General features: G+C 39.2%; 1 protein-coding gene across 2 annotated transcripts in view; it reads left to right on the forward strand.

Moving 5' to 3' along the window:
- The window catches only part of MBTPS2 (membrane bound transcription factor peptidase, site 2), a 40891-nt gene continuing 19980 nt past the window's right edge, over positions 6872-27782 (forward strand). The window contains exons 1-6 of one of the 2 annotated variants that reach the window (XM_021079697.1): positions 6872-7619; positions 10710-10858; positions 12264-12486; positions 20941-21044; positions 22741-22868; positions 25303-27394. In XM_021079697.1, coding sequence (XP_020935356.1) covers positions 7545-7619; positions 10710-10858; positions 12264-12486; positions 20941-21044; positions 22741-22868; positions 25303-26429 — 1806 coding nt within the window. In that variant the 5' untranslated portion in view covers positions 6872-7544 and the 3' untranslated portion in view covers positions 26430-27394. Of the gene's footprint in view, positions 7620-10709; positions 10859-12263; positions 12487-20940; positions 21045-22740; positions 22869-25302; positions 27395-27782 lie in introns of those variants that run through there. The other variant, XM_021079698.1, reaches the window with a different exon arrangement.

Consider the following 27782-nt stretch of genomic DNA (forward strand, 5'->3'; position numbering starts at 1 on the left):
CTATTCACAATAGCCAAGACATGGAAACAACCTAAATGTCCACCGGCAGATGAATGGATTAAGAAGATGTTTTGTGTGTGTGTAACATAACATACAACGAAATATTACTTGGCCATAAAAAGAATGAAATAGTGCCATGTGCAGCAACATGGATGGACTTAGAGATTATCATACTAAACGAAGTAAGTCAAAGACAAATACCATTATGATATCACTAAAATATGATACAAACTTATCTACAAAACAAACAGACATAGAGAAAAGACTTGTGGTTGCCAAGCAGGAGCAGGCATGGGGGAGGGATTGATCAGGAGTTTGGGACTAGCAAATGTAAACTATTATATACAGAATAGATAAACAATAAGGGCCTATTGAATAGCACAGGGAACTATATCAATATCCTCTGATAAACCATAATGGAAAATAAATAAATAAAAATATTGAAATCACAGAAAAAAAAAAACAAGGTAAGAGGAGGGTAACAGCAGGAGTTCTTCCTTCCTGCCCACCCCTTCTCTCTTCCTTTTACTCATTCTGGCCGTAAACCCTTAGCAAAAGCCATCCATCCATCCAGCCCCGGTAGCACAGCTATCCACAAGATGTTGTCCACCTCCTCTACCCTCCTAGGTTCTGGTAGCACAACCTTCTTTTGGTGCCTTGAACCCTAGGGATGTGCTGGGTACTTTCTGCTTTCTAATCTCCAGGCCATTTTACCTTTGTTCCTCTTTCAATCTTCCAATACATGTGTAGCCAGTACCCTTATGAAATCCTCTCTATTTTGAAGTACCTAGCATGGTTTCTGTTTTCCTCCCTGGACCCTGACTCATATCCTGAAAAATTCCAAGCAAGTTAGATAAAAAGAAATCCCTACCTGGACACACCAAAGTCAAAATCAGAACACTGGAAAGAAGATACATTGCCTAAAAGAAGTGACAGTTGCTGACTGACAGTGCACTTCTCAACAGCAACAATGGACACCAGAAAATAAACCACATTTTGAGTGAAAACTACTCTCAACCTAGAATTATATACCTCATGAAACTATTATCTACAAATAAGAGGGAAATCAAGACACATTCAGAGAGGCAGTAAGAGATTAATTTTAAAACCTCCTAAGTTTAATAACCGGGATGCACTCAAGTTTAGTTTAGGCACCTAAGCCTTGCCTTTGGAAGTCCAAAATAAGAGACTTTTTTTTTTTTTGGCTTTTTAGGGCCACACCCACAGCACATGGAGGTTCCCAGGCTAGGGGTCGAGTCGGAGCTGCAGCTGCCAGTCTACACCACAGCCACAGCAACACAAGATCCAAGCCATGTGTGTCTTCAACCTACACCACAGCTCACGGCAACACCAGATCCTTAACCCAGTGAGTGAGGCCAGGGATCAAAGCTGCAACCTCATGGTTCCTAGTCAGATTTGTTTCCATTGCCACGACGGGAACTCCCAAAATAAGAGATTTTATGAGAAGGCTTTAAGAAAAGAACTCCTTACAGTTCTATGTCTAGGGAAGCTAAAATTAAAGAAAAATCTTACTGACATCATTACTGCATACCACAAGTCAGCACGCTTTTCCTTTAAGGGCCAAATAATATTTTAGGCTTTGGGGGCCATTAGGTCTCAGTCAAAACTCTGTTGTTGTGATGCAAAGCTGCAAAAGGTAATGCAAACAAAGGAGCATGGCTCTGTTCCAATAAAATTTTATTTACAAAAAAGGCAGAGGGCTGGATTTGATCCCCAGGCCATAATTTGACAACTCCTACTACAGACCGTGAATGATTTTCAGTAGTTGAAGATGATAAATTTTTCACACTTGTTGAAGCTATAAATCCTGGTTGTTAAGTTCCTTCTAGAAAATGTGGTTTTGAAAAACTTCTTGAATTGTATTCTGCCGTGTACAAAAAGGCAACAATAGTATTAATGTGCTACTATCTATATCTTGGACGTTAGACATTTGAATCTGCAAAAGCAACTACAAGTCATATTTAAGTCTAAATGGATTAATAATGAATTCAACTCTACCTATGTTCAATTGATGAGAGACTGTTGAAGTCTCACACAGCTATCAACATAATGCATTCTGACTGAAGAACTATTTATAGGATGGAAAATTGGTTTTAAAATGTGTCACTTGTTATGGATAATAGAACAAACATGATAAAGGCTAAGAGTGATTTAGGAATCAGAAGCATACAATGTTTGTTCATACACCCTTCAGTACTGTAATCCAAAAGCAATTATAACTGTCTATAAGCATAAGGATAGTAGGCCACTGCATCATACTTTGGTCAAAGGCAAAAATACATGATGTCCAAAGGTTTTGGAATTGCCTTATCATATATTTAATAAGATGTTTATACAAGATATAATAGTAACCACTACATGTTTAAAAGCCATCTTAAGCAAAGATGAAAACACTATATGTTAACTTATTAAAAGTGCTTGCAGAGAAAGTACTTTACTCGCTGGAACCATCAGGAAGAAACAAACAAACCAATGCTTTAGAGTACAAACATTTTTTACATGATAGTGGCTCTCCTATCATTCTACTCCAGGAAGATGCTGATTCTGGCATACATGAAATGAAAGTAAAATACAGATAGAAAAACAAAGATGATTGGTTTCATGAAAACCAATTATATTGCTCCTTTGTCACAATTTTAGAACCAAGGTTTAAGAACAAATCTTATTCACATGACTGTGTAAAGCAGCAATTACAGGCAAAAATATGGGAAAAAAATATAAGCAAGGACAATACATTCAGAAAAGATTCAAAAAATATTTTCTTCAGAGTTCCCTGGTGGTTCAGTGGGTTGGGGATCTCGCATGGTTGCTGCTGTGGCTCAGGTCGCTGCTGTGGTGCGGGTTCAATCCCTGGCCCCAGAACTTCCATATGCCACGGGTGCAGCCAAATGTGTGTGTGTGTGTGTGTGTGTGTGTGTGTATTTTTCTTCAACTGGTACTTGAAGAAAAAGTTTGCATTTGTGCGACTGCTTCAATCGAACTCCACCATCATCAAAAACCACACCAAGAGTAGGATACAGAGATGAGCCTTTATCTTAGTTCCTATTAAAGAGAAAGGAAAGCTTAATAATTTTATGGTATCCCATCAATGCTAGCAGTATCCCATAATGGCAGCACTAACAAAACATTATCTGCTACTCTGCCTTCTACAGATGAAAGAGAACATCTATTTATGTGGTAGATGTGACACTACTGTTTACTTCCAAGTATATTCTTCTCTTCTTCTAGGTATACAGAAGATTATACTCCTTCTGCCCTTTAAATCAGGCACAGCTATTTGAATAGTTTTGGTTCATGAGTAGTCATGAAACATGAGTGGAAATGATATATGCATGTCTGGGCCACAGCATTTTGCTGCCAATAGTAAACACTCTAGTCCTTTCTCTGCTGCATGGAACCCAGCACCTCACTTTGAGATGTGAGCATGATAAAATGGTGGCATCTCCATCAGTCTACCAACCCATGTTGGGTATGTTGCACAAACAAAAAATAAATCTCTGTCATTTTAAGCCAGTGGGATTTTAGGGCTTGTTTCCCAAGCATAACCTAGCTTATCCTGACTAGTATAATTTAGTGTCATAGAGTATAATGACCCCAAAAGCAAACTATCACCTTATATTGATGAGAGATAAATATTCCTGAGTGGAGAGTTCCTGGGTGGCTCAGCAGGTTAAGAATCTGGCATTGTCACTGCAGTGGCTCAGGTCACTGCTGTGGCATGGGTTTAATTCCTGGCCTGGGAACTTCCACATGCCACTGGCATGGCCAAAAAATATATATTCCTGAATGGAATATCAAACTCTAAAAATATGAGTACTGGGAGTTCCCAACGTAGCTCAGTGCTAATGAACCTGACTAGTATTCATGAGGACTCAGGTTTGATCCCTGGCTTTGCTGAGTGGGTGAAGGATCCAGCATTGTCGTGAGCTGTGGTGTAGGTCGCAGACACAGCTCAGATCCCTCGTTGCTGTGGCTGTGGTGTAGGCTGGCAGCTACAGCTCCAATTCAGTCCCTAGCCTGGGAACCTCCATGTGCCACAGGTGTGGCCCTAAAGAGACAAAAGACAAAAAAAAATTAAAAATTTAAAAATTTAAAATGATAAAAGAGGCGGTGATGGCTAGGGAGGGGGAGGGGGGGGAGGGGGAGGGGGCCTGGAGTAGCTAATATTATAAAAAAAAAAAAAAAAAAAAAAAAAAAAAAAAAAAAAAAAAAAAAAAAAAAAAAAAAAAAAAAATTAAAAAAAATAAAAGCCTGAGTGCTAATATTTTAACAACAAAACTATAATATTTTTAAATGAATAATTTCTAATTTTTGGAGTTCCCTATTGGCTCAGTAGGTTAAGGATTCAGTGTTGCCATTGCTGTGGCTCAGGTTGCTGCTGTGGCTCAGGTTGGATCCCTGGCCCCAGAACTTCTGCATGCCTCAGAAATTAAAAATGATTTAAATTATTTTAAATTTAAAAATTATTTCTAATATTTTGGCCACACCCACAGCTTGTGGATGTTCCTGGGCCAGGAATCAAACCCACAGTACAGCAATGACCCAAGCTGCTTCAGTGACAATGCTGGATCCTTAACCTGCTGTGCCATAAAGGAACTCCAATAATTTCTAATTTTTGTATTTCACATTGATTCTGATATCTCAGAAGTTTATTACATGATGGTGGTAGTCTGCTTCAACCACATATTGATTTTTAACATGTAGCTATATTGCGCTTAGCCAAAATGTGTATTTGGTCCCCTCTAAAAAAATATACTAAATAAAAATGATATGAATAAAAGCTTGGCTGGATGTCCCTTATTTAAAATAGTTACTTGAGAGAAACCTAAAACTATTTGTAAATTAGGTCACATTTATTCTAAGGAAGAATACCTTGATCTTTTGGAATTCTGGTGTCTTTTGCTGCCACCTTGCATCCTGTATCTTGTCTCTTCTGCTGCCACCAGCTGGCTTCCACTTCCGATAAATTCCAGAAACCAGCAGGATTCTATTCAGTGTTTTATTTTCACTGCTGGGTCCCTCATGAGAATACCAAGTCAGTTGAATAAGTAAAATTCTAGGTTGGGAACAGAGAAACACAATCAACTCATTTCCTACATGTTTGGGTAATCAGATAGCCACACAGTAGCTGGTTTTTGTCCCAGCAACTGGCTCAGACAAGGCTTCAGGCTAGCAAACGAGAAGACTTTTTTTTTTTTTGTCTTTTTGCCTTTTCTAGGGCTGCACCCTGGGCATATGGAGATTCCCAGGCTAGGGGTCTAATCAGAGCTGTAGCCACCAGCCTATGCCACAGCCACAGCAACACGGGATCTGAGCCGCGTCTGCAACCTACACCACAGCTCACAGCAACATGGGATCCTTAACCCACTGAGCAAGGCCAGGGGTTGAACCTGCAACCTCATGGTTCCTAGTCGGATTCGTTGACCACTAAGCCATGACGGGAACTCCGGAGAAGACATTTTAAATCTTAATATTCTCATCCTGGGAAAGAACAGTGTTAAAAACTACAGTCATTATGTAAAAACAAACAAAAGTCAGTTCAAATACAATAGTGGACCGATTGTCTTAGTACAGTTTTAAACTTTAATTGCTTCAGAAGTACAAACTGTGAATTTACACAAAGCATCACTTGAAAAATAAAATTATTTAAATTTCTTTCATTCTCCTTTGGTCTTGGGAATTTTTGAACAATAAATGTATTTCAATTTTAAGTTTCAGTCAATATTTTCTATTTTCAGTTAGGGGGACTGAAAAATTTGAATTTTAAAATCATTCAGCAGCTTACCAAATTACACAGTTCCTTTGCAGCACAGCAAGTTAAGGATCTAGTTTTGTCACTGCGGTGGCTCAGGTCACTGCTGTGGTTCGGGTTTGATCCCTAGCCTGGGAACTTCCACATACCATGGGCATAGCCAAAAAAAAAATCACCAAATTAAATAAGTGTGAAAGAAATTTAAATAAACTTTCAAGTGATGCTTTTTACAAGTTTGTGGTGTTTATACTTCTGAAATTATCATAACCTAAAACTGAACTGAGACTTTTGGGACACCTGTACACAGAAAACTGTGGAGTCACAGGGTGCTGGAATATAACCTTTTATAATTATACCCAGTTATGTCCAAAATAAACCAAAACATTCTATAACATACATACACACATGTATGCAAGAAGATGTAAAACTGAGTCAAAATTTCTTGAAGCTGGAGAGGTAATGGTGCTAAGTTATTAAAAACTTGAGGAAAAGTATGGGAGAATGAGGCAAATTAGTAACAGTATCTGTAATATAGTTTTCTTGTATTATACTATATTTTTATTTTGGAGGAGGTTGAGGGTGCATATTTATTGGTGATACTTCTTAAGATATTAGTATTACTATTGCTAATGATGCTTTTCCAGAAAAGTTAAAACAAATAACTTTTAAAGACTTGGGCATTAAGAGTATTAAAAAAACCCTCCATATATATTAGTTTTCCTTCTCATTAGAGATCATCTAGTTCAGTTTTTCTCAATATTGGCTGCACAATGGAATGACTTGAGTTTAAAAAATACTTATGCTTGGGGTCCTGTTGAGATTTTGATTCAATTGGTCAAAGCTACAGAACTGGCTTTAGGAATTTTTAAAGCCCCCTGGTGATCCTAACTTTACAGCCAAGGTTCAGAACCACTGCTCCAGGTCAATATAATCAGGTACATGTCAACATAAAAATACTTAGAACTTTTCCTTTTTACGGTAACACCAACCTCAAAATGTTATAATGGAAGAGGTTGATAAAATAACCTAATTTAAAACTCAAAAATATCATGTTGAACGAAACATGTCGGACACAAAAGAGTACTTGCTGAGTACTTACTGCACGATTTAATTTACACAAAATTTTAAAAAATTAGAATGGGGGTCTGGGGTCGCGAGACAGGGGTTAACTGGGAAGGGATGCAAAGAAAATTCCTGGGATGGGAATGTTCTCTATTTTGATTAAGGTGCATAAATATATAGTTACCAAAGCTCATCGAAATAGGTGAGATCTGTATTATGTTTTCGCTACATGTAAATTACACTTCAATTTAAAAAGAACGAACAAACATAATTAACTTAAATCTGGATACCTATGACAGGGTCTGAGGGGCGGGGACGATGACTACTTCAGATGACCCCAAACCCTCACTAGATTAAAAGGAACCGCAAACCCCAGGCCAGAAACGGAGAGAACGGAGAGTGGACAGCAGGGTGGGCCAAAACCTAAGAAATCACCAGCAGGCTGGCAGCTACGGTTGATCTGATGCCTAGACTTCGGCGTGTGAGTGTTACGCGAAAATAAGCCCCCGCGCCCTTTCCGGTGCGTCCGCTGCCGTCTGTGTGTCCACCGGAAGGATCCGGAAGGGAACGACGCCACCACGAGAAAGGAGCCGGTGGCAGCTTGGTTCCTGCGCAGATGCTGGGGCTGTAAGCGCCGCGCGGTCGGCTGGTTTCCGCTCGCAGGGAGGACGCCGGCGCTCGCCTTCCCTCCGCTGCCTCCGCCGCTGCCATGATTCCGGTATCGCTGGTGGTGGTGGTGGTGGGCGGCTGGACTGCCGTCTACCTGACCGACTTGGTGCTGAAGGTGAGGGCCTCGGGCCTAAGGCCCAAGCCCGCGGTGCCCAGGGCGGGAGCGCAAGGCCCGAGGCCTTTTCTCTTCCCCTGCCTTGTGCCTCCCGGGCTGGAAGGCGTGCGGCCGGTGCCCACGTGCAGCTTTCCGCTTGGCGCCCGGTCCGGTGTTGTAAATAAAGCACGGCTGGTCCTGGGAGGGGTGTGGCGGCCTGCGCAGCCGCCGCAGTCGCATTGCGGCTCGCTGCAGGCCCCACATCCTTAAGGTCCTGCCCGGGAGGTGCCGGTAGTGGGCTAGGGAGGGCCGGGGCCCTGCCAAACCCCGGCGTTGCACCTGGGAGGAAAGTAAAATGTCCGCCTGGGAAAGGCATTGTTTGCCTTCATTATCTTTAGGGCCACGACCCTCCAGAGACTCTGGTTTTAGAATGGATCTAGATCAAGTTGTGATTTAGATCGTTGGCCTCAAATTTTAAAGTGCATACGATCATCTGGGGTTCCGGTTAAAATGCACATTCTGATTCAGGGGGCCTAAGATTCCGCATTTCTAACCAGTTCCCAAGTGCAATCAATGCTGCTAGTCTACAGACCATACTTGAAAATAGCATACTCAAGTAGCAAGGATTTAGACAGCTAGTTTTTGAATACTCGAATTCTAATTTGTACTCTAGGCCCCGTTTCTTCACGCTAATCTCCCTTAAGCCTTCTTCATCCCAACCCTGGCCGCGACACACACATCCTGGGTGCACGGTCCATTCTTAAGTTATTTGGAAGTGTGGTGGATATTATGAACACTTGTTTAACCACATGCTTCAAGCAGCCTTTTGGAATTCCATATTGGGGGTGGGGTTATCATATGTGTGGAACAAAATCATAGAAATTCTCAAATGTTGAATAAAAATTCCAGCTATGACTAGTAAAGCCTTCATGTTATGCTGTTTTAAATAGAATACTTTAGTATTATGTGCTTTAGATTTAACAGTAAAATGAAATGGTCCTGCTTTGTTGCACTTAAACTTGCAAAGTAAGGAGATTATACGTTGGAGTCCTTAAAGCCAGGGCTGGGCTCTGTCACTTCCTTCTGTACCTCCATTTCTGCACCTTTAAAATGGTAACATTCATAAACTCTCCTGAAATTAGAGGGAGTATTACACTAACTCATTCACATGAAGCCTTGCTACTCAGCCTGAGATTCAAGGACCAGCAGCATTTGCATCATCTGAGAGCTTGTCAGAAATGTAGAATCTCAAGCCTCATTCCTGAGTAAGAGAATCAGAATCTGCATCCTCATAAGATCCCTAGGTGCTGCCTCTGCACATACTTGGCATGGTGCTTAGCATGTCATAAGCAGTACAGTTTACAACAGTGATTTTGTTGTTTGGAAAAAACAAAGCCACATGATTTCTTCATGTTGCATATGTGACAAAAACGCAAAATAAAAACTTTTCAAACCTCTTTAGTCTCTGGTCCAGTGTGTGAGGTGATCAAGATGTCACTTCAGTAACAGCCTCTAACTCCCTAAGAGAGCCCTATCCCTTGAACAAAAGACCTAACTCTCATTTGGAATATCTGCCTGAGGAATGGAGAGACCTTAAGTTTTAGGAGCCTGCACCTTCAGCTTCTCTGCTTCCAGCTTTGTCTACTATTCTACTCTTGGCTCATCTAGAATTTCCTCAGTAGACACCTGGAGGGTGTGTCACTGTCTTTTTCCAAGTCCTAGAAAAAAAGGCAGGTTTTAAAAACCACCCGAGGACTGAGAACAGAGAACATTCTAGATCTAAAGGCAAATGGATACCTATTTTCAGACTCAGGTCATTTTTTATGACTGTGATAAGGCTGAGATATCCTAGAGACAGATAAGTTTCTCAAATGAATAAGCATCTATTTGAAAACTACTTATTGTACTTAGTCTAATAGGTAAGAGGTCAGTGGCTATATAAAACAGCTTTATGTTACCCCAAATCCTACATTATCAAATTTCCCTAAAGATAAAACTCTTGTTAGGCTGTGTATAAGCATCTATCTCCCCAGCCCTTAAGAATGTAAGAAGTTACTGAGACCAAGATGGCCTCAGATAAGTTTTGTACTTTTACATGATCAAATTCAGCCTAACTTCTTAGGGTTGTTGCTCAGAAGAGAATAGAAAGCACTGATTCCAACTAACCTGTTCCCTCTATTGGATTGCCTGGGGGGTCTTTTTTAATTGCAACACAAGACCTTTCTGTGGTAACAAGGCTTCTGGACCTGTGCTGTCCAGTATGGTAGCCACTAACTACATGTGGGCATCTAGCATTTGATATGGGGCTAGTCGGAATCGGGAGGTGCTGTGACTGTAAAGTTGACACTGAATTTCAAAGAATTAGTGCAGAAGCAAGTAAACAACGTGAAGTATTTCAATAATTACATTGATTACATTTTGCATGATAATACCTGGAAATTTGGGGTTAAAATAGGTTTAAATTAATCTGTTTCTGTTTGCCTTTTTTTTTTATGCTTTTTTTTTTTTTTTTTTTGTCTTTTTGCCTTTTCTAGGGCCGCTTCCGCGGCATATGGAGATTCCCAGGCTAGGGGTTTAATTGGAGCCGTAGCCACTGGCCTACACCAGGGCAACAGCAACGCGGGATCCGAGCCGCGTCTGCAACCTACACCACAGCTCACGGCAACGCCGGATCGTCAACCCGACTGAGCAAGGGCAGGGATCGAACCTGCAACCTCATGGTTCCTAGTCGGATTCGTTAACCACTGCGCCACGACGGGAACTCCTGTTTCTGTTTGCCTTTTAAAGTCCAGCTACTAGAAAATTTAAAATTATATATGTGGCCTGCATTTGTAGCTCACGTTATGTTTCTGTTGGACAATGTTGTTCTAAGCAAAAGTCAGAAAACTTTTTTTGCCCATGGGCCATAGTTTGCCAGACCCTGACCTCAGAAGACCAGCTAGTCAGTAAGACTCTTACTTGAATATCCTGAAGAATAAACAAAAGCTTTAAAATTATAAGCATTTGATTAGTCAATATCTTGCTTTCATGTAAAAAAACACTTCTTTTTTATTTAACATTATAAATTGTACTTCAAAATTGAGTAATGTGGCACTTCTCTTTCTCTCTTAGTCATCTGTGTATTTTAAGCATTCTTATGAAGACTGGCTGGAAAACAACGGGTTGAGCATCTCGCCTTTTCACATACGATGGCAGACTGCTGTTTTCAATCGTGCCTTTTACAGCTGGGGACGGCGGAAAGCAAGGATGCTTTACCAGTGGTATTCTTCATTTTCTTTTTTTGGTTTAAATTGGTCATTGTGATCATGAAAAATGCTTGTTAAATCAACTGTTTCCATTATTTTCAATTTACTGAGTTTTTAAATATCGACAGTATAAGAACTTCTGGCTTCATATAAATTTATGGAATTGCATCATTGTGTTTTTGCTCTTTTTTTTTTTTTTTTTATTTAGGGCTTCACCAGAAGCATGTGGAAGTTCCCAGGCTAGGGGTCTAATCAGAGCTACAGCTGCCAGCTACGCCACAGCCACAGCAACGCGGGATTCAAGCCATGTCTGTGACCTACACCACAACTCATGGCAACACCGGATCCTGCAGGCTTTCCCCTACACTTCTTTTGTGATACCTGTCCAGGAGAAAATATTTAAAGTATTTAACATCCAGTAAAGCATGTGCACAAACCAGCTGGAAAAATGGCCAGCCAGATTACACCAGCAGGATCCAGACCTATCCCTTTAGTTTAAAGAATGTTTTGGGAGTTCCCGTCGTGGCACAGTGGAAATGAATCCGACTAGAAACCATGAGGTTGCAGGTTCAACCCACTCAGTGGGTTGAAGATCCGCCATTGCCGTGACCTGTGGTATAAGTCGCAGACACAGCTCGGATCCCGAGTTACTGTGGCTCTGGCATAGGCCAGCAGCTACAGCTCTGATTAGACCCCTAGCTTGGGAGCCTCCATATGCTGCGGGTGTGGCCCTGGAAAAGGCAAAAAGACCAAAAAAAAATTAGAATTGAAAAAAGGGACATTACTATAGATTCTTAGACTTATTTTTAAAAAATGAAACTACTGTGAACAGTTCTATGCCTATAAATTTGACCATTTAGATGAAAATGAACAAGTTCCTTGAAAAACAGCTTATCAAAAAGTTAGAAAATGTAATAGATCATCCCCACCCGTGGAGGGGTGGCTTCTATTAAAACAGTAAGAGAAAGAAACTTGTTAAATTTTAACATGTTAATATTTAAACTCATTGCAAAATTCAGCTATTATTTTAGCTGAATAATAAATTTTGCATTTTATTTGATGCAAACATTAGAATCAGATGAAAATAAATATCTATAATGTCAAGAGCTTTCATAACTACCTGAGGGCAAGATCAAAACAATGCTATGTAAATGAGTAAAAAATATGAGAGGGAACAAACATTTTATTGGGAACAACATTCAACTTCTTCACTTATGAGAGAATTGTAAATTGGAACTGCTTAAAGAGACTAGTGCCCATGCTTCAGTCAAGTATCTGAAGTTCAGGTAGGAAAAAGAAGCAGAGTTATTCAAATTTTTAGACATTGTTTTGAAGCCATGAAATGTGGCTGGTTGATAAATTTGTTAGTCCATGAATTGTGAGGAATTGTACATTTATGTAATTTTTTTCCTCTTGACAGGTTCAATTTTGGAATGGTGTTTGGCGTAATTGCCATGTTCAGCTCTTTTTTTCTCCTGGGGAGAACACTGATGCAGACTTTATCACAAATGATGGTTGACTCTCCCTCTTATTCTTCCTCCTCATCTTCCTCTTCCTCCTTGTCTTCCTCTTCCTCTTCTTCCTCCTCATCTTCATCCTCTTCCTCCTCCTCACTTCACAACGAACAGGTGCTCCAAGTTGTGGTAAGTGGCTTGTTGCTTTAAGCAGCTTTGTTGAAAAAAAGATGTAAGATATTCCTTCTGGATAGCATAACTCCATAATGTAAATATGAACATAGATGAAAAGTCTCTCATCTTCCCAAATTACTCGCTTAAACAAAATCATTAGTGGAGTTCCCACCAGTGGCACAGTGGGTTAAGAATCCGACTACAGCAGCTCAAGTCGCTGCAGAGGCAAAGGTTCTGTCCCCAGCCCAGTACAGTGGGTTAAAAGGATCTGCATCTCCACAGATACGTCGTACATTGCAGCTGAGGCTCAGGTTCAGTCCCTGGCCTGGGAACTTTGAGATGGTGCTGTATAGCCATAAAATTAAAAAAAAAATAAATTAGTAAGATTATAGCCAAGAACTGTTGCAGTAGGTAGTAAAAGTAGTAGAGGTAGTAATAGTAGTAGTAATAGAACAAACGGACCACCACCAAGACTGTCGACAGTTATACGAGTATCTGATGCAATTCTTGCTTTTTAGGGCCACACCCGTAGCACATGAAGGTTTCTTCGCTAGGGGTCCAATCGGAGCTACAGCTGCAGGCTTACACCACAGCCACAGCAAGGCAGGATCCAAGCCTCGTCTGTGACCTACACCACAGCTCACGGCAATGCCAGATCCTTAACCCACTGATCAAGGTCAGGGATCAAACCCACAACCTCACAGTTCCTAGTCAGATTCGTTTCTGCTGTGCCACAATGGGAACTCCAAGGTTTTGTTTTTAATTGAAGTATAGTTGCTGTACAATATTATATAAGTTACAGGTGTCCAATAAATATAGTGATTCACAATTTTTAAAGGTTATACTTCATGTATAATTATTTTAAAATATTGGCTGTATTCCCTGTGTTGTACAATATACCCTTGTAGCTTATTTTATACGTAATAGTTTGTAATTCTTGTTGTCTTCTTGAACTGTTAAATGATTGTTACTGCCAAAGAATAAGCATACTGATTTAAAATCTCTATAATGGGAGTTCCCGTTGTGGCTCAGTGGTTAGCAAACCTGACTAGGATCCATGAGGATGCGGGTTTGATCCCTGGCCTCACTCAGTGGGTTAAGGATCCGCCATTGCTGTGAGCTGTGGTGTAGGTTGCAGACGTGGCTTGGATCCTGTGTTGCTGTGGCTCTGGTGTAGGCCAGCTGCTGCATTTCCGATTGGACCCCTAGCCTGGGAACCTCCATATCCGTGGGTGCGGCCCTAAAAGACAAAAAAGAAAAAAACAAAAGAAATAAAATCTCTATAATGTATAAATAAATTGCATCTTAATCCTATGCAAAGTGTTCCCCTTTCTTCATGGCTTGCAGACTCTAGCCAGTAATATCCTTTTAATTAGAGGTAAAAGACCTTTTGAACAGTCACTGTGAGTGATTTCTTGATGTAAAGAATAATGTGTTGAGTTGTACTCCTATGACTGTAAGGTATTTATAATAATTTCCACTTTAAAGCACATGTGTAGACCTATACCTTATCGATTCATGTTTCCAGAGTTTGAAAGGGTGCTTTACAACTTACTTTTAAGTTTTTTACATTAATAGCTTCCATTTCTGTGAGTCATGGATGTTAGGGTTTTTTTGGGGGTTTTTTTTGTCTTTTTTTTTTGTTGTTGTTGTTGTTGTTGTTGTTGTTGCTATTTCTTGGGCCGCTCCCGCGGCATATGGAGGTTCCCAGGCTAGGGGTCCAATTGGAGCTGTAGCCACCGGCCTACGCCAGAGCCACAGCAACGCGGGATCCGAGCCGCGTCTGCAACCTACACCACAGCTCTCGGCAACGCCGGATCCTTAACCCACTGAGCAAGGGCAGGGACCAAACCCGCAACCTCATGGTTCCTAGTCGGATTCGTTAACCACTGCGCCACGACGGGAACTCTGGATGTTAGGTTTTTAATCATGTTCTTAATAGTCTATTTGAGTGACAGATTTTTTTTTAATTGGAGTATAGTTGATTTATAATATTGTGTAAATCAATTATTAATAAATATTAATTTATTTTTAATTAATTTTAATTAATTTTTAATTGGAGTATAGTTGATTTACAATATTGTATAAATCAACTATTAAATTAAATATTAATTTCAGATGTATAGCATAGTGATTCAGTGTTTTTGCATATTATATTCCATTATAGGTTATGACAAGATAATGGGTATAATTCCCTGTGCCATACAGTATATCCATGTTGCTCATCTATTTTGTATATAGTAGTTTCTATCTGTTAATACCCCTAATTTGTCCCTCCTCCATTCCTTTTCCCCTTTGGTAACTACAAGTTTGTTTTGTATATCTGTGAGTCTGTTTGCATATAAATTTACCTTTTATTATTTTTTGGGTCCCATATATAAGTAATATCATTACTATTTGTCTATCTCTCTCTGACGTATTTCACTAAGCATAATATTCTCTTCAGTCCATCCACGTTGCTGCTGATGGCAGGATTTTATTCTTTTTGTGGTTGGGTAGTATTGCAGTGTGTGTGTGTGTGTGTGTGTGTGTGTGTGTGTGTGTGTACCACATCATCTTAATCCAGTCATCTATTGATGGATTCTTGGGTTGCTTCCATGTCTTTGGTATGGTAAACAGTGCTGCTTTGAATATTAGGATGCATGTATCTTTTTGAATTATTGTTTGGGGGTTGTTGTTGTTTTTCTTGGATATATACCCAGCAGTGGAATTGCTGGATCATATTGTAGTTCTATTTGTATTTTTTAAGGAACCTCTGTACTGTTCTCCATAGTGGCTATGTCAGTTTACATTCCCACCAACAACTTCAAAGGTTCCCTTTTCTCCACACCCTCTCCAACATATGTTATTTGTAAAATTTTGATGATGGCAATTCTGACAGGTGTGAGGTGATACCTCATTGTCATTTTGATTTGCATTCTCTAATAATTAGTGGTGTTGAGCATGTTTTCATTTGCCTGTTACCCATCTCTATGTCTTCTTTGGAAAAATGTCTGTTCACCTCTTTGTGGCCTCTAAGAGCTGGGTCACTTTGGGAAGATTACAAGTCATAACAAAAAATAAACAAGCTTTCCTGTGGTAATAGCTCTTTCTTACGGGTTAAAAGCATTCAAGAGGGTGAGGCCTCAGACGAGATTATTTATTTTTTCAGCAAACATTTACTGAGTATATTGTGCCAGCTGGCCTTGTGCTGAGTCCTACCTATACAGCAAACAAAATCCAATTCTAGCACTTAAAGAGCTTTTAGTCTTTTCTTCTTGACAGTAGCCATTCTAATAGGTACGGTGATATCTAGTTGTGGTTTTGATTGGCATGTCCCTAATGATTAGTGATGCTGAGCATCTGTTTATGTCCCTATTGGCCATTTTGATTTCTTCTTCAGAAATGCTAAATAGTAGTTCTTCTCCCCATCTCTGAATCGGATTGTTTGAGTGGTGGGGGTTATTTGTTATTAAGTTTTGTTAAATCTTTATATATTTTAGACATTAACACCTTATCCAGTATATGGTTTGCAAAATTTTTTTCCCATTCTGTGGGCTGCCATTGTTTGTTTCTTTTGCTATATAGAAGCTTTTGAATTTGATGTAGTCCCAATCGTTGATTTTTGCTTTTGTTGTTTGTGCTTTTTAACATCATGACTTAAAAAATTGCCTGAGTGGCAAAGTGTTATTTAGAGAAGAAATTTCTTCTGTTTGCTTTTCAGCTTATTCACAGAGCTTGCAAAATATTGACTCCATTAGGAGAGCTATGATTTGGAACCATTTAGAAGTCAGCTGCCCTCTGTAGTCTACCCTGCATATTTTTGTTTAAGTTTGTTTTATCTCCTGACTTTGATATGAGCTCTTGTAGCTTAGAGGACATACTTTCTGTTTACTTTACAATTCTCTACAGCCTCATTCAGTATTAATTCCCAAAAACCTGGCACTCTGTGTTATTGAGAGATTAGTATTCTGGTACATCTAATACCCTGTGTGATCATAGCTGAGACAGATGGGCAGTCGAGTACTGTTGCCAGCAAACAAGACCTACCATCTGTTCGTACAGTCACATGTTCAAATCCTTACCTTATCTCATTATTATATCCATTGAAATAATAAAGAGAAGGAATCAATATCCTATTGGATCAAGCCTACTGATTTATTTGAAATAAAGGTAAGATGACCTGGATACTTTATGATGTAGAAGGAATGTATGAAAATTAATCTTAAGTACATACATTTAGAGAGGAATCAGAGAAAAGGAAGCTGCAGGTCTGAATAGACAGATGCCTGACAACATGAAAATGGAGCAGTTATGTAGAAAAAGATACACTGATACTCTTGAAAAAAGTTGTTTAGTAGGGTCTGAGTAGAGAGAACTTCAGATACTGACCATCGTAAAAATGTCTATATCTTCTGACCATTTACTTCTACATCTGGGACTCTAGGTTAAGGAAACACTTCCAAATATAGAAAAAAAAATAGTATTCATCAAGCTCTTTATCCTAACATTCATTATTATGAAGAATTGGAAACAGTCACAGTACATAATTAAGGAATGGTTAAATTACGGGAGTGTCATCCGTTGAAATATTATTCATACATTAAAGATGATGACTATTGGAGTTTCCATTGTGATTCAGCATGTTAAGACCCTGACATAGGCACCGTGTGGATATGGCTTCAATCCCTGGCCTTGCTCAGTGTGTTAAGGATCCAGTATTGCCACAAGCTCTGGCTTGGATTGCAGATGTGTTTTGGATCCCAACTTGCTGTGGCTATGGCCTAGGCCTCAGCTGCAGCTCCAATTCAACCTCTGGCCCAGAAATTTCTATATACCGCAGGTGTGGCCGTAAAAAGAAAAAAATGATGACTAGTTTCGTAACTAGAGAAAGGACTCTTGGAATTAGTGAATTTAGAAACCAATCCAGGCAGCATGATTTGACGCTCCTCTTCAGTTATTAAAAAGAGCTTAAAAGTGAAATTCCTTTTTTTTAACCTGTTTTTTTTTTAACTTTTTTGTTAAAGTATAGTTGATTTACAGTGTTGTGTCCGTTTCTGCTGCACAGCAAAGTGACCCGGTCATACATATATAAATATACCTTCTTTTTCCCATATTATCTTCCACCATGGTCTATCCCAAGAGATGAGATATAGTTCCCTATGCTATACAGTAGGACCTCATTGCTTATCCATTCTAAATGTAATAGTTTGCATCTACTAACCCCAAACTCCCAGTCCATTCCATTTCTTCCCCCTCGGCAACCACAAGTCTGTTCTCTATGTTTGTAAGTCTATTTCTGTTTTGTAGATAGGTTCAATTGTGCCACATTTTAGATTCCACATATAAGAGATATCACATGGTATTTGTCTTTCTCTAACTTCTCTTAGTATGAGAGTCTCTAGTTACATCCATGTTGCTGCAAATGGCATTATTTTGTTTTTTTATGGCTGAGTAGTTTTCCATTGTGTATATATACCACATCTTCTTAATCCGTTCATCTGCTGATGGACATTTAGGTTGTTTCCATGTCTTGGCTATTGTGAATAGTGCTGCTATCAACATACGGGTGCATGTATCTTTTTTGAATTGTAGTTTTGTCCAGATATATGCCCAGGAATGGAATTGCTGGATCATATGGTAGTTCTATGTTTAGTTTTCTGAGGAACCTCCATACTGTTTTCCGTAGTGGTTGTACCAGTTTACATCCCCACCAACAGTGTGGGAGTGTTCCCTGAAATTCCTTTCTTATACACAAGAATAAATTCTAACTGAATTAAAATTAAAACCTGAAATCATAAGAGACCTTGAAAAAAAGAAAAAAAAAGTTTCTCTTTATAGGAACACAGAATGAGAAAGATATATGCATAAAAACTAATGGCAGAAGCCATGAATACTGATAGATTTGAGTACATAAAATTTGTATATCAAAAAACTAAAACCAAAATAAAAGTAAAAAAAAAAACCTTGAGAATACAACTGTGATATGTATCACTGTGACATGGATCACTTGATATTTAAAGTGATCTCACGGACAGTAAGAAAAACATGAACATTCTAAGGAGAAAAATAGACACGTCATGAGCAGATGACTCAAAGAAGATCTTTCTTTCCATGGTCAAAAAGTAGGGGGAGGAGTTCCCATTATGGCGCAGTGGTTAACGAATCCGACTAGGAACCATGAGGTTGTGGGTTGATCCCTGGCCTTGCTCAGGGGGTTAAGGATCTGGCATTGCTGTGAGCTGTGGTGTAGGCCGCAAATGCAGCTTGGATCCCACATTGCTGTGGCTCTGGCATAGGCTGGCATCTACAGCTCTGATTAGACCCCTAGCCTGGGAACCTCCGTATGCCATGGGAGCAGCTCTAGAAAAGGCAAAAAGACCAAAAAAAAAAATTATAAAAAAGAAAAAAAAGTAGGTGGAAAGTTTAGCTTAATAATCATCAAAGAAATAGAAATAAAACAATGGGATACTTTTTATTCCTCTCAAATTGCAGAGTTGAATAAAATGAGCTTGCCCAGGGGTATAGAAGGGTCTGCTTTTGGAGAACAGTTTGATATGTATCAGAGTCCTTTAAATTTTGTGTGTGGGAGCTCTCATTGTGACTCAGCGGTAATGAATCAGACTGGTATCCATGAGGACTCGGGTTCGATTCCCTGCCTTGCTCAGTGGGTTAAGGATCCATCATTGCCGTGAGCTGTGGTGTAGGGCACAGATGTGGCTTGGATCCTGCCTGGCTGTGGCTGTGGCATAGCCTGGCAGCTACAGCTCCTTTTCAACCCCTAGCCTAGGAACTTCCATAGGCCACAAGTGCGGCCCTAAAAAGCAAAAAAAAAAAAAAAAAAAAGAATTTTGTGTAGAATAGCATTTGTTAACCCTCTCTGCTAGGCGTAATGTTAAACAGCTGACAAGTATTAGACAAGTATTATCTCCTGTAATCCTCAAAACTACCCTTTTATATAAATGTGGTCATTTCCATTTTAATGATGAGATTGAAGTGTTGGAGAAATAATTCAGACTTCCTCAGGGTCCCTTAGCTAGTTATGATGGAGCCAGAACATCAAACCCACATGACATGTTGCCAGAGCCTAAACCAACCATGTTTGTCTAACAATTTATTCCCCCACAAATATTTCTATATATGTGTCCAAATATCTTTATCACAGTATTTATAAAAGCAGAAACCTTTAAAACAATTAAATGTCCAAGTCTATTTCATGGAATATTGTACAGCTATTAAAAATAATGTTGAACCAGAAAATACTTGTGGGAAAATATTTGTGATATTAAGTGAAAGGAACAGGTTTTAAACCCATATTTATAATAAAAGTTTAGTTTTTAAAATATATGTGTATATGAAAAGACTCAAAGGACATGCATTGAAACACAGAGAATGGTTTTTTTATTCTGTTCGGGGGAACAGGAAAGGTTTCTATTTTTCTTTGGGTTTTCTAGTTTTCCTACTTTAAACATATTTTCTAATTAATTTACAAATAATATTTAATAAAAGAACAAAGGACTTTCCTCCAGAAGGATATCTTTAGGTTCCCACTGCATGGATTGTGAGAATTTGATGCTCAGTAAGTAAATGGCATTAATGATGCCTGGTGTACCCCACTTAGCATAATTTATAGAATCTCTCCTTATCAGATGACATAACTTGGGAACAGTTATTTATCTTCCAAGAAGATTCTTGGTTATCTTCAAAAATAGTTACGGTGCTGCCCTTAGAATAGCAAACATGTGCACAACAGTCAGGAGCATATGATTGCCAGACTTCATTGGTCCTTAACATGTCTGTATGTTCCAAATGCCTTACTTTCTGCCTTAAATTTCAATTTTACTGTAATATTTATGTATCACTTTCATACTGTTTTTCTGACCAGTGTACCAGACGTGATGGAATAGAAGAAATGAAGGGCATGGTGCTCCCACTCCAAAAGAGCACTCTATTACATTGCCTTTAATCATCCCCTCTCACATAACTTGATTATACTAAAATGAAACTCATCGAAGGGTGGGGAGGCATCCTGTATTACTCACATAAGTACTCAGAACCTGGCAATAATGCTTTAACGGAAGGACTAGGATTTATAACAAGAATTCCCAAATCGGGCTTCCAGCCCTTGAGGGTGGATCAGCTACTGACTCCTTCACTGTCATGCTGCCCTCCCTGTGCTCTGCCAGGCTCCCTAATTCTTTCCCATGGTGAAAACTTCAGGAAGCTAACGTTCCAACTTTTTAACCCGATGTTTCCTGTTCTTTTTAGATTGGTGTGCTTCAAAAACTGCCTAGTTCAAAGAACTGACTGGCAGTCAGTCAGTTCTGACTGACTGATTTTTATTCTGATAGAAATGAAGAAGCAGACCATTGGTATTCATATTACTTTAGTTTACAGAACATTGAGTCTGGAAGTTTAAGTTTTAACACAGAGTGAATGTCCTGGTCTCTTGGTGCCCAAGTGTTTATTTATCGTTGTGTCTATGAACAGGTTCCTGGCATAAATTTACCCGTCAGCCAACTGACCTATTTCTTCGCTGCAGTTCTCATTAGTGGTGTTGTACATGAAATTGGACATGGGATAGCAGCTATTAGGTAATGATATTTATCTCTCTCTACTCCATGCAAAGAAGCTTTTCATTTAGGAGGATTTATTACTAAAATCTGCTGTGTTTGATACCTTTTCTTTCTGTGGATACTACCCAGTGCTTATCCACCATTATTATTTTAAGGTGCCATCTCTCTTATAGAGGAGATTAATATATTGATGAGTATGCTCTATTAACTATGTTCACATCTATAATCTATCTGGCTGGGTCTTTCTATCCTTTATCCTTTGCCAGCACAGTTATATCATCATGGTGCTTCAGTGTTTCCATCTGATCCTGAAACCTAATCTTGCTATTCATCATTAAATCAGAATGATAACCACTGCCCTCAAAGCCCATCCACATGCCTTCTTAGTACCTTCTTTGGCTCAGCATCTGAAATACTTTCGTGCTTCTTTTTACTCTTGGCCTCTGCTGGCTAGGGCAACAACATTGAAAGCTCTGGGTTTGGTAACGAAATATCACAGCCTATTTAAAAAACCCAGTGGAAGAAGATAAGGGAGGATGGAAGCCAGGACTTGCTTCAAGTATCATGCTCTGTTCTTGTGTTGACCACCGCAGTGTATCATTTTAATTATACCTGAGCATTTTAAAGTCTCCTAAATGTGTAAAATCATGATGGTGTGATGGGAGAGTGAGTCACATTTCTCCTTCACTCCCACATAATGAACACACATACTGATTGGAATGTGTTTTATCTTTCGGATGTATATAAAAGATTTTAAAGGAGAAGATTTAATCACTTCTTGGTACTTATGAACAACAGTCTACTGACTGGCCATAAATCCTTGTCTTGACAGAGCATATACTGTTACACAGGTGTGCCATGTAGTGGTTTAAATGAGGGGCTACTTTTTTATCTCTTTCATCTTTGCTTCCACTTATTTAGCTTTGCAGGTTTTAGAGTTTTAAATATAAAAGCATTGTTATTAATAACAGTTTAATAATTCACAGTATGTTTGTGAAATAATTGGGCTAATTTTTTAAAATGCAATTGCCAAGGAAAAGTGAACTTTATAGTCCTCATATATTTAATGCTCAGTGACAGCACAATATATTTAGATGATGCTTTTATTTTTAGAGTAGCTGTGTGGTCTTATGAGGCTATTAAATTTAATTCTGTTTTTAGACAATGAATTGATAAAAAAATAGTTCTTTTAAGGACAATCTGAGTTTATATATTTTTAATATACTTATTTTAACATTAATTCAACAGGAATACACTTAGGTAAACCTCTACCTTTATAATAGCTAAGTCAAAAAATAAATATTTAGATAATTTACTTGAATTCTATTTTCTACTGTGTCCTTCTCTGAAAATAATTCAGAGTAAACCATAAAAATGTGTTTCATTTAGGTTCTCACAGAAATATTAACTATTTCTTTATATATATGACTAATTTCAAGCTATTTTCTAAGCATATTGGTTTATAAAAATTTTGAAGTTGTAAGTCTATTTCAGAATGCCCTGTTGTACAGAATGCAATTTTACTGATAACCAAATCTGTATGCTATTGTAACATTATGATTATATATATCGTTTATAATTTTTGACTATCCAGAGAGACTTGATTTTTAAGTGAGAATTTGAACTATAGTGGGAAATTTTAAGATTACACGCATTACTAATTTGAAAAATGCACCGTTAGTAGTAAACTCCTTTTTCTTATCTGATTTCTTAGGGAACAAGTTCGATTTAATGGCTTTGGGATTTTTCTCTTCATTATTTATCCTGGAGCATTTGTTGATCTGTTTACCACTCATTTGCAACTTATATCACCAGTCCAGCAGCTAAGGATATTTTGTGCAGGTAAAAGACTTAAATTTCTTTTTTTTTTTCTTAAGAGTTAAATTTCTTTTATTCATCTGTGTGTTGTTAGTGGTTTTATGGAAAGTATTCACAAATGAAAACATCTCGCCTTTTGGTTGATAAATTCAGTTTATAATATTCTCAGTCAAAAGTAGTAAAGCAGAATAATTTATATTCCAGTGTCTTCATTTTTTAACATGAATTATTTTTTAAAGATTGAAAGTAAAATGAGGAGTTCCCGTCATGGCTCAACGGAAACGAATCTGACTAGCATCCATGAGGACGCAGGTTCAATCTCTGGCCTTGATCAGTGGGTTAAGGATCCGGTGTTGCCCTGAGCTGTGGAATAGGTCACAGACACGGCTTGGATCTGGTGTTGCTGTTGCTATGGTGTAGGCCGGCGGCTATAGCTCTGATTTGACCTCAAGCCTGGGAACCTGCATATGCTGCAGGTGTGGTCCTAAAAAGACCAAAAAAAAAAAAAAAGGTAAAATGAGCAAAACATATGAAAATATAACTAAAGCACTAAATTGGACACGAGGGTCACTTAATAATCATAAGGAGTTATAGTCCACAATGAAAAAGTAACCATCTTACTGAAAAAAAAAAGTAAATCATCAAAACAAAAATGGAAAAAGTACAAAGAAAAAAACAAATGTAATAAAGGAAGCTTATCTCTCAACACATGGCAGATAAGTATGAAAAAGTCTCATCATTGAAGCTCTCATTAGTAAGGTAAAAACCAATAATTATGTCAAACCCTATACCACAACAATTTCTTTTCAAGTGCCCATGCAGTTAAAAAAATTGGCCAATTTAATTCAAAACCATAATTGCAGTATATTTATTTAAAAATGGAATAATGTATTTTTGCTAAAAGGGCAATTCACTGCCTTAGGCAATTATTATGAAATAAGAAATGAAAGTAAATCAGTTAAGCAGTCAGTTGAAGAAGTGAAAAAAGAACTATAAACTAGGTAAGAAATGATGTAATTAGTATGGATATAAGCAGAAAATAATAAATTAGAAAAAAATAGAGCTGTTAAATCCAAGAGTCCTTTGAAGAACCAAAAATGATTGAACAATGGCAGAAAGCTTCTATAGACAGAATTAGATTGGGGAGTGACAACTGGTACAGAAAAAATTAGAACAATTATAAAAGTTCTTTATTCATCTGTGCAAAAAAAAATTTTCAAAAACCTGGCTAATTTTTAATAGTCTAAATTAACCCCAGAGGAGGTAGGAAAAAAGTATAAATAGGCTAATTACAATGGAAGAAATTAAGAAAGTTGAAGAATGGTCCTAGAGTTCCCTCGTGGCACAGCAGGTTAAGGATCCACCATTGTCACTGAAGTGGCATGGGTTTGATCCTTGATCCAGGAATTTCCACCTGCCCTAGGAGTAGTTAAAAAAAGGATGGTCCTGAAAGTTTCATAGATAGAATTCTTCCAAATCTGGAAGGAAAAGATTTTTTTCAATTCCAATTTAGTATAAATTTTCCAGATCACATAAATAAGGACACTAAGATTTTTTTTAAAACCAGTATAACAGCGATACACCCCGTAAAGCACAAAAAAAAATTCTGCAGTTGGTATATCTAAACAGTGCAAGGCTCGTTCAACATTAGGAAATCTTATTTGTATGTGGTAAACATTAATTACCCTTAAGGGAAAAAATCCTCATCTCAGCAGTTATTGAAATGGGTATTTAACAAAATTCAACATCCATTAATGGCTAGAAACCATTTAGTAAAAGTAGAAATAGCTGTATACTTCCTAATGGTATAAGACTTAGAAGCATTCCTATTAAAGGACAAGACAAGTGATCCCACTGTCACTGGTAATATTAAACAGTCTGTAAGTGTAAATCACCACAATTAAATAAGAAAAAAAGCAGCATAAACATTAGAAAGGAGTAGGCCTCCCCCCACCCCCAGATACTGTTATATACCTGACAGAGGGAAGGGGGAGGGGCCAGAAAATCAACGGAAATAAAATACAGAAAAATCTGGAGGAGCTTGGTTGCCGTATTGAAAAAGCCGACGGCAGCAGCTTGGTGTGCTTAGCCGAGAGGCGTGCGCAGAGGGGGGGGGCTGGCGCGAGCGGGTTGGCGCGGGCACGAGCACGTGAGCGTGGGTGCGCACCCGGCCAGGGCGCCCCCACTTGCCAGCACCTGCACAGGGTGCCCTGAGGCGCATGCGCAGGGTACACCCAGAAGCCCCTGCGCCTTCCGCATCTTCGGCGACTTCCGCTTCTTCAGCGTCCTCCGCGTCCTCCACCCAACGGCCAACACCTTCCTCAAGAGCTTGCGCTTTCCTCGCTCAGCCTCTCTTTCCTGCGGCCTTCTGGTCACCCACCCTCTTGCTGCCCAGTAGCCAAAGCCTCTGAAGAGCCTTCAGCCATGGCCTCAAACGACGCTTTCTACTTCGCCACAGAAAACTCGGAGATGTGTACAGATATTATGGAGCTGCACCAGATCGATGTGGAGACTGCCCCTGTGGAGACCGTTCCTGTGGAGACTGTCCCTATGGAGACCATGGCGATGGAGACGGTTGAAGAGTACGAGGATATCAGCGGCAACTGGGTCCACGGCGGCCACCACCATCCGCCTCTGATCGCGCTGCAGCCTCTCATCACCAGCGACCCAAACCAAGGGGACCACGACCAGGAAATGATCTTGTTGCAGACGCAGGAGGAGGTCGTGGGCTACTACGAGTCCGAGGGCCTGCTGGCCAACAACCTGGAGAACCAAATGGTCGTCCCAGTCAACGAAGATGACTGCTTCCAGCAGACCCTGGCTTCCTTGTCAGCCTCTGCGTCATCCTCGTCATCCTCGGCCTCCAGCCACACCAGGAAGCGCAGTAGCCACGGCAAGAAGCCTAGCAGTAAGAAGAGTTGTGCCAGTGGCAAGGCCAAAGCGGGAAGCAGCTCAGAGGAGCGCAGCAAGAAGTGGGAGCAGACGGAGGTGCAGATCAAAACCTTGGAGGGCCAGTTCTCTGTCACCATGTGGTCTCCAACCGATAAGAGAGACCAAGAGACTGGACAGACTGAGGAGAACCCAGCTCCTGATTATACCGAGTACATGAAGGGAAAGAAACTTCCTCCTGAAGGAATTCCTGGCGTTGACCTGTCAGATCCCAAACAACTGGCAGAATTTACTAGAATGAAACCCAAGAAAACTAAAGAAGAGGCTCCGAGAACCATAGCTTGTGCTCACAAAGGCTGCCCGAAGATGTTCCGGGATAACTCAGCTATGAGGAAACATCTGCATACCCATGGCCCCAGAGTCCACGTATGTGCAGAGTGTGGCAAAGCTTTTGTTGAGAGCTCGAAGCTGAAACGACATCAACTAGTGCATACTGGAGAGAAGCCCTTTCAGTGCACCTTCGAAGGCTGTGGAAAACGCTTTTCCCTTGATTTCAATTTGCGTACACACGTTCGAATCCATACTGGAGACAGGCCCTACGTGTGCCCCTTTGATTGTTGTAATAAGAAGTTTGCCCAGTCAACTAACCTGAAATCTCATATCTTAACACATGCTAAGAATAAAAATGGCCAGTAAAAGGGAGAAAACACCCTTCTTACGCTGGGAAAGCATCTTCCAAGAGTGTGATTTGAAATAAAAGTGCCTCTCTTGTATATTGTTTCTAGGAAAGATTTTTTAAAATGCTTCCTACATATCTAAGGGTTAGGTTTTGATTGAGTAGTAAAAATAATAGAAAAAATAAAAGTGGTTCTTTAAGGGTTAGGTTTTGATTGAGTAGTAAAAATAGAAAAAAGAAAGTAATTCTTTATAAAATATTGTTAAGATGTTCTGTCTTGTTCTGTAATGCCTTTTAAAAAACACGATGATTTGTAATATTTGATCCCAACAGGAGGATAATTTACAGACCTCACATCAAAAGACTGTTCTTTATACAACTGTGCTAAAAAATGGGACTTTTTTCACGTTCTTTTAAATATGAAGTTTCCCTGTTGCTTACCATCTATTAAAGTTATGTATTTGCTAAGTGTTCATTTTATACTTTTAAGAATATGTTTAGTAATTCTGTATATGGTTTTTTTCTGGAAGTGGATAACTTTCCTTATAGATTTTCTTTAAAACAACGGTTACATGCTTAAAGTATTTTCCTATTTTAAAAAGTTACATAGAAAGTTTAGACGTTCAAAGCACAACATTAAAATGGAGTCATGGGGAAAAAAGTTACATGGGTTTTGTTTGCTGTCTGAATTTTGGTTGCATTCTTTGATGTTCACACATTTTGTGTAACTGTCTTTTAGCTGTATTGAATTATGTAGTTTTGAATATTAGATGTGATGTAATAGTCAATTTAAACCTATTTCAGTCTTTGTTTTGCCCCCCGAATACTGTCAGGTGCTGTTGTTTAGTGTAATTTCTTGGCCTGTTCAGTTAGAGAGTGGTGCTCAGTTGTAGAATATATTGTGTATGTATTGATTTTTTAATACTTGGTATGTACATCCCTTGTAATAGAAAAAGCAAAAAATAAAATAACTGTTCTAAGAAAAGAAAAAGCAATTGCCTACATAAGTACTGCAGCTAGAAAATAGAGAAAACCAGGAGGGTGTTACTGGAATATGGTGGGCAGAGGCCAGGGATGCTGCTAAACATTTTACAGTGCACTAGACAATCCCCCACAATAAAGAATTATCTGGCCCAAAGTGCCAGTAGTGCAACTGTTGAGAAACCCTGCTCTAGAGAAAGTAAAAATTGTAACAAAGACTAGTTTGGTCTACCTATAAGCAAATCATTAGTGAACAAGAGGTTGTTTGAATAAAGGTACCCCTGTTACCACTAGGACATCATGGGTAAACCTGGAATCTAGCAGGGTGGTCTGGTACCAGCTGCATCCCTGATAAGAGGTAGAAGGCTGCCCAGAGAGGCAGGGAATTAGTG

Source organism: Sus scrofa, chromosome X, assembly GCF_000003025.6.
Source record: "Sus scrofa isolate TJ Tabasco breed Duroc chromosome X, Sscrofa11.1, whole genome shotgun sequence".
NCBI lineage: Eukaryota > Metazoa > Chordata > Mammalia > Artiodactyla > Suidae > Sus > Sus scrofa.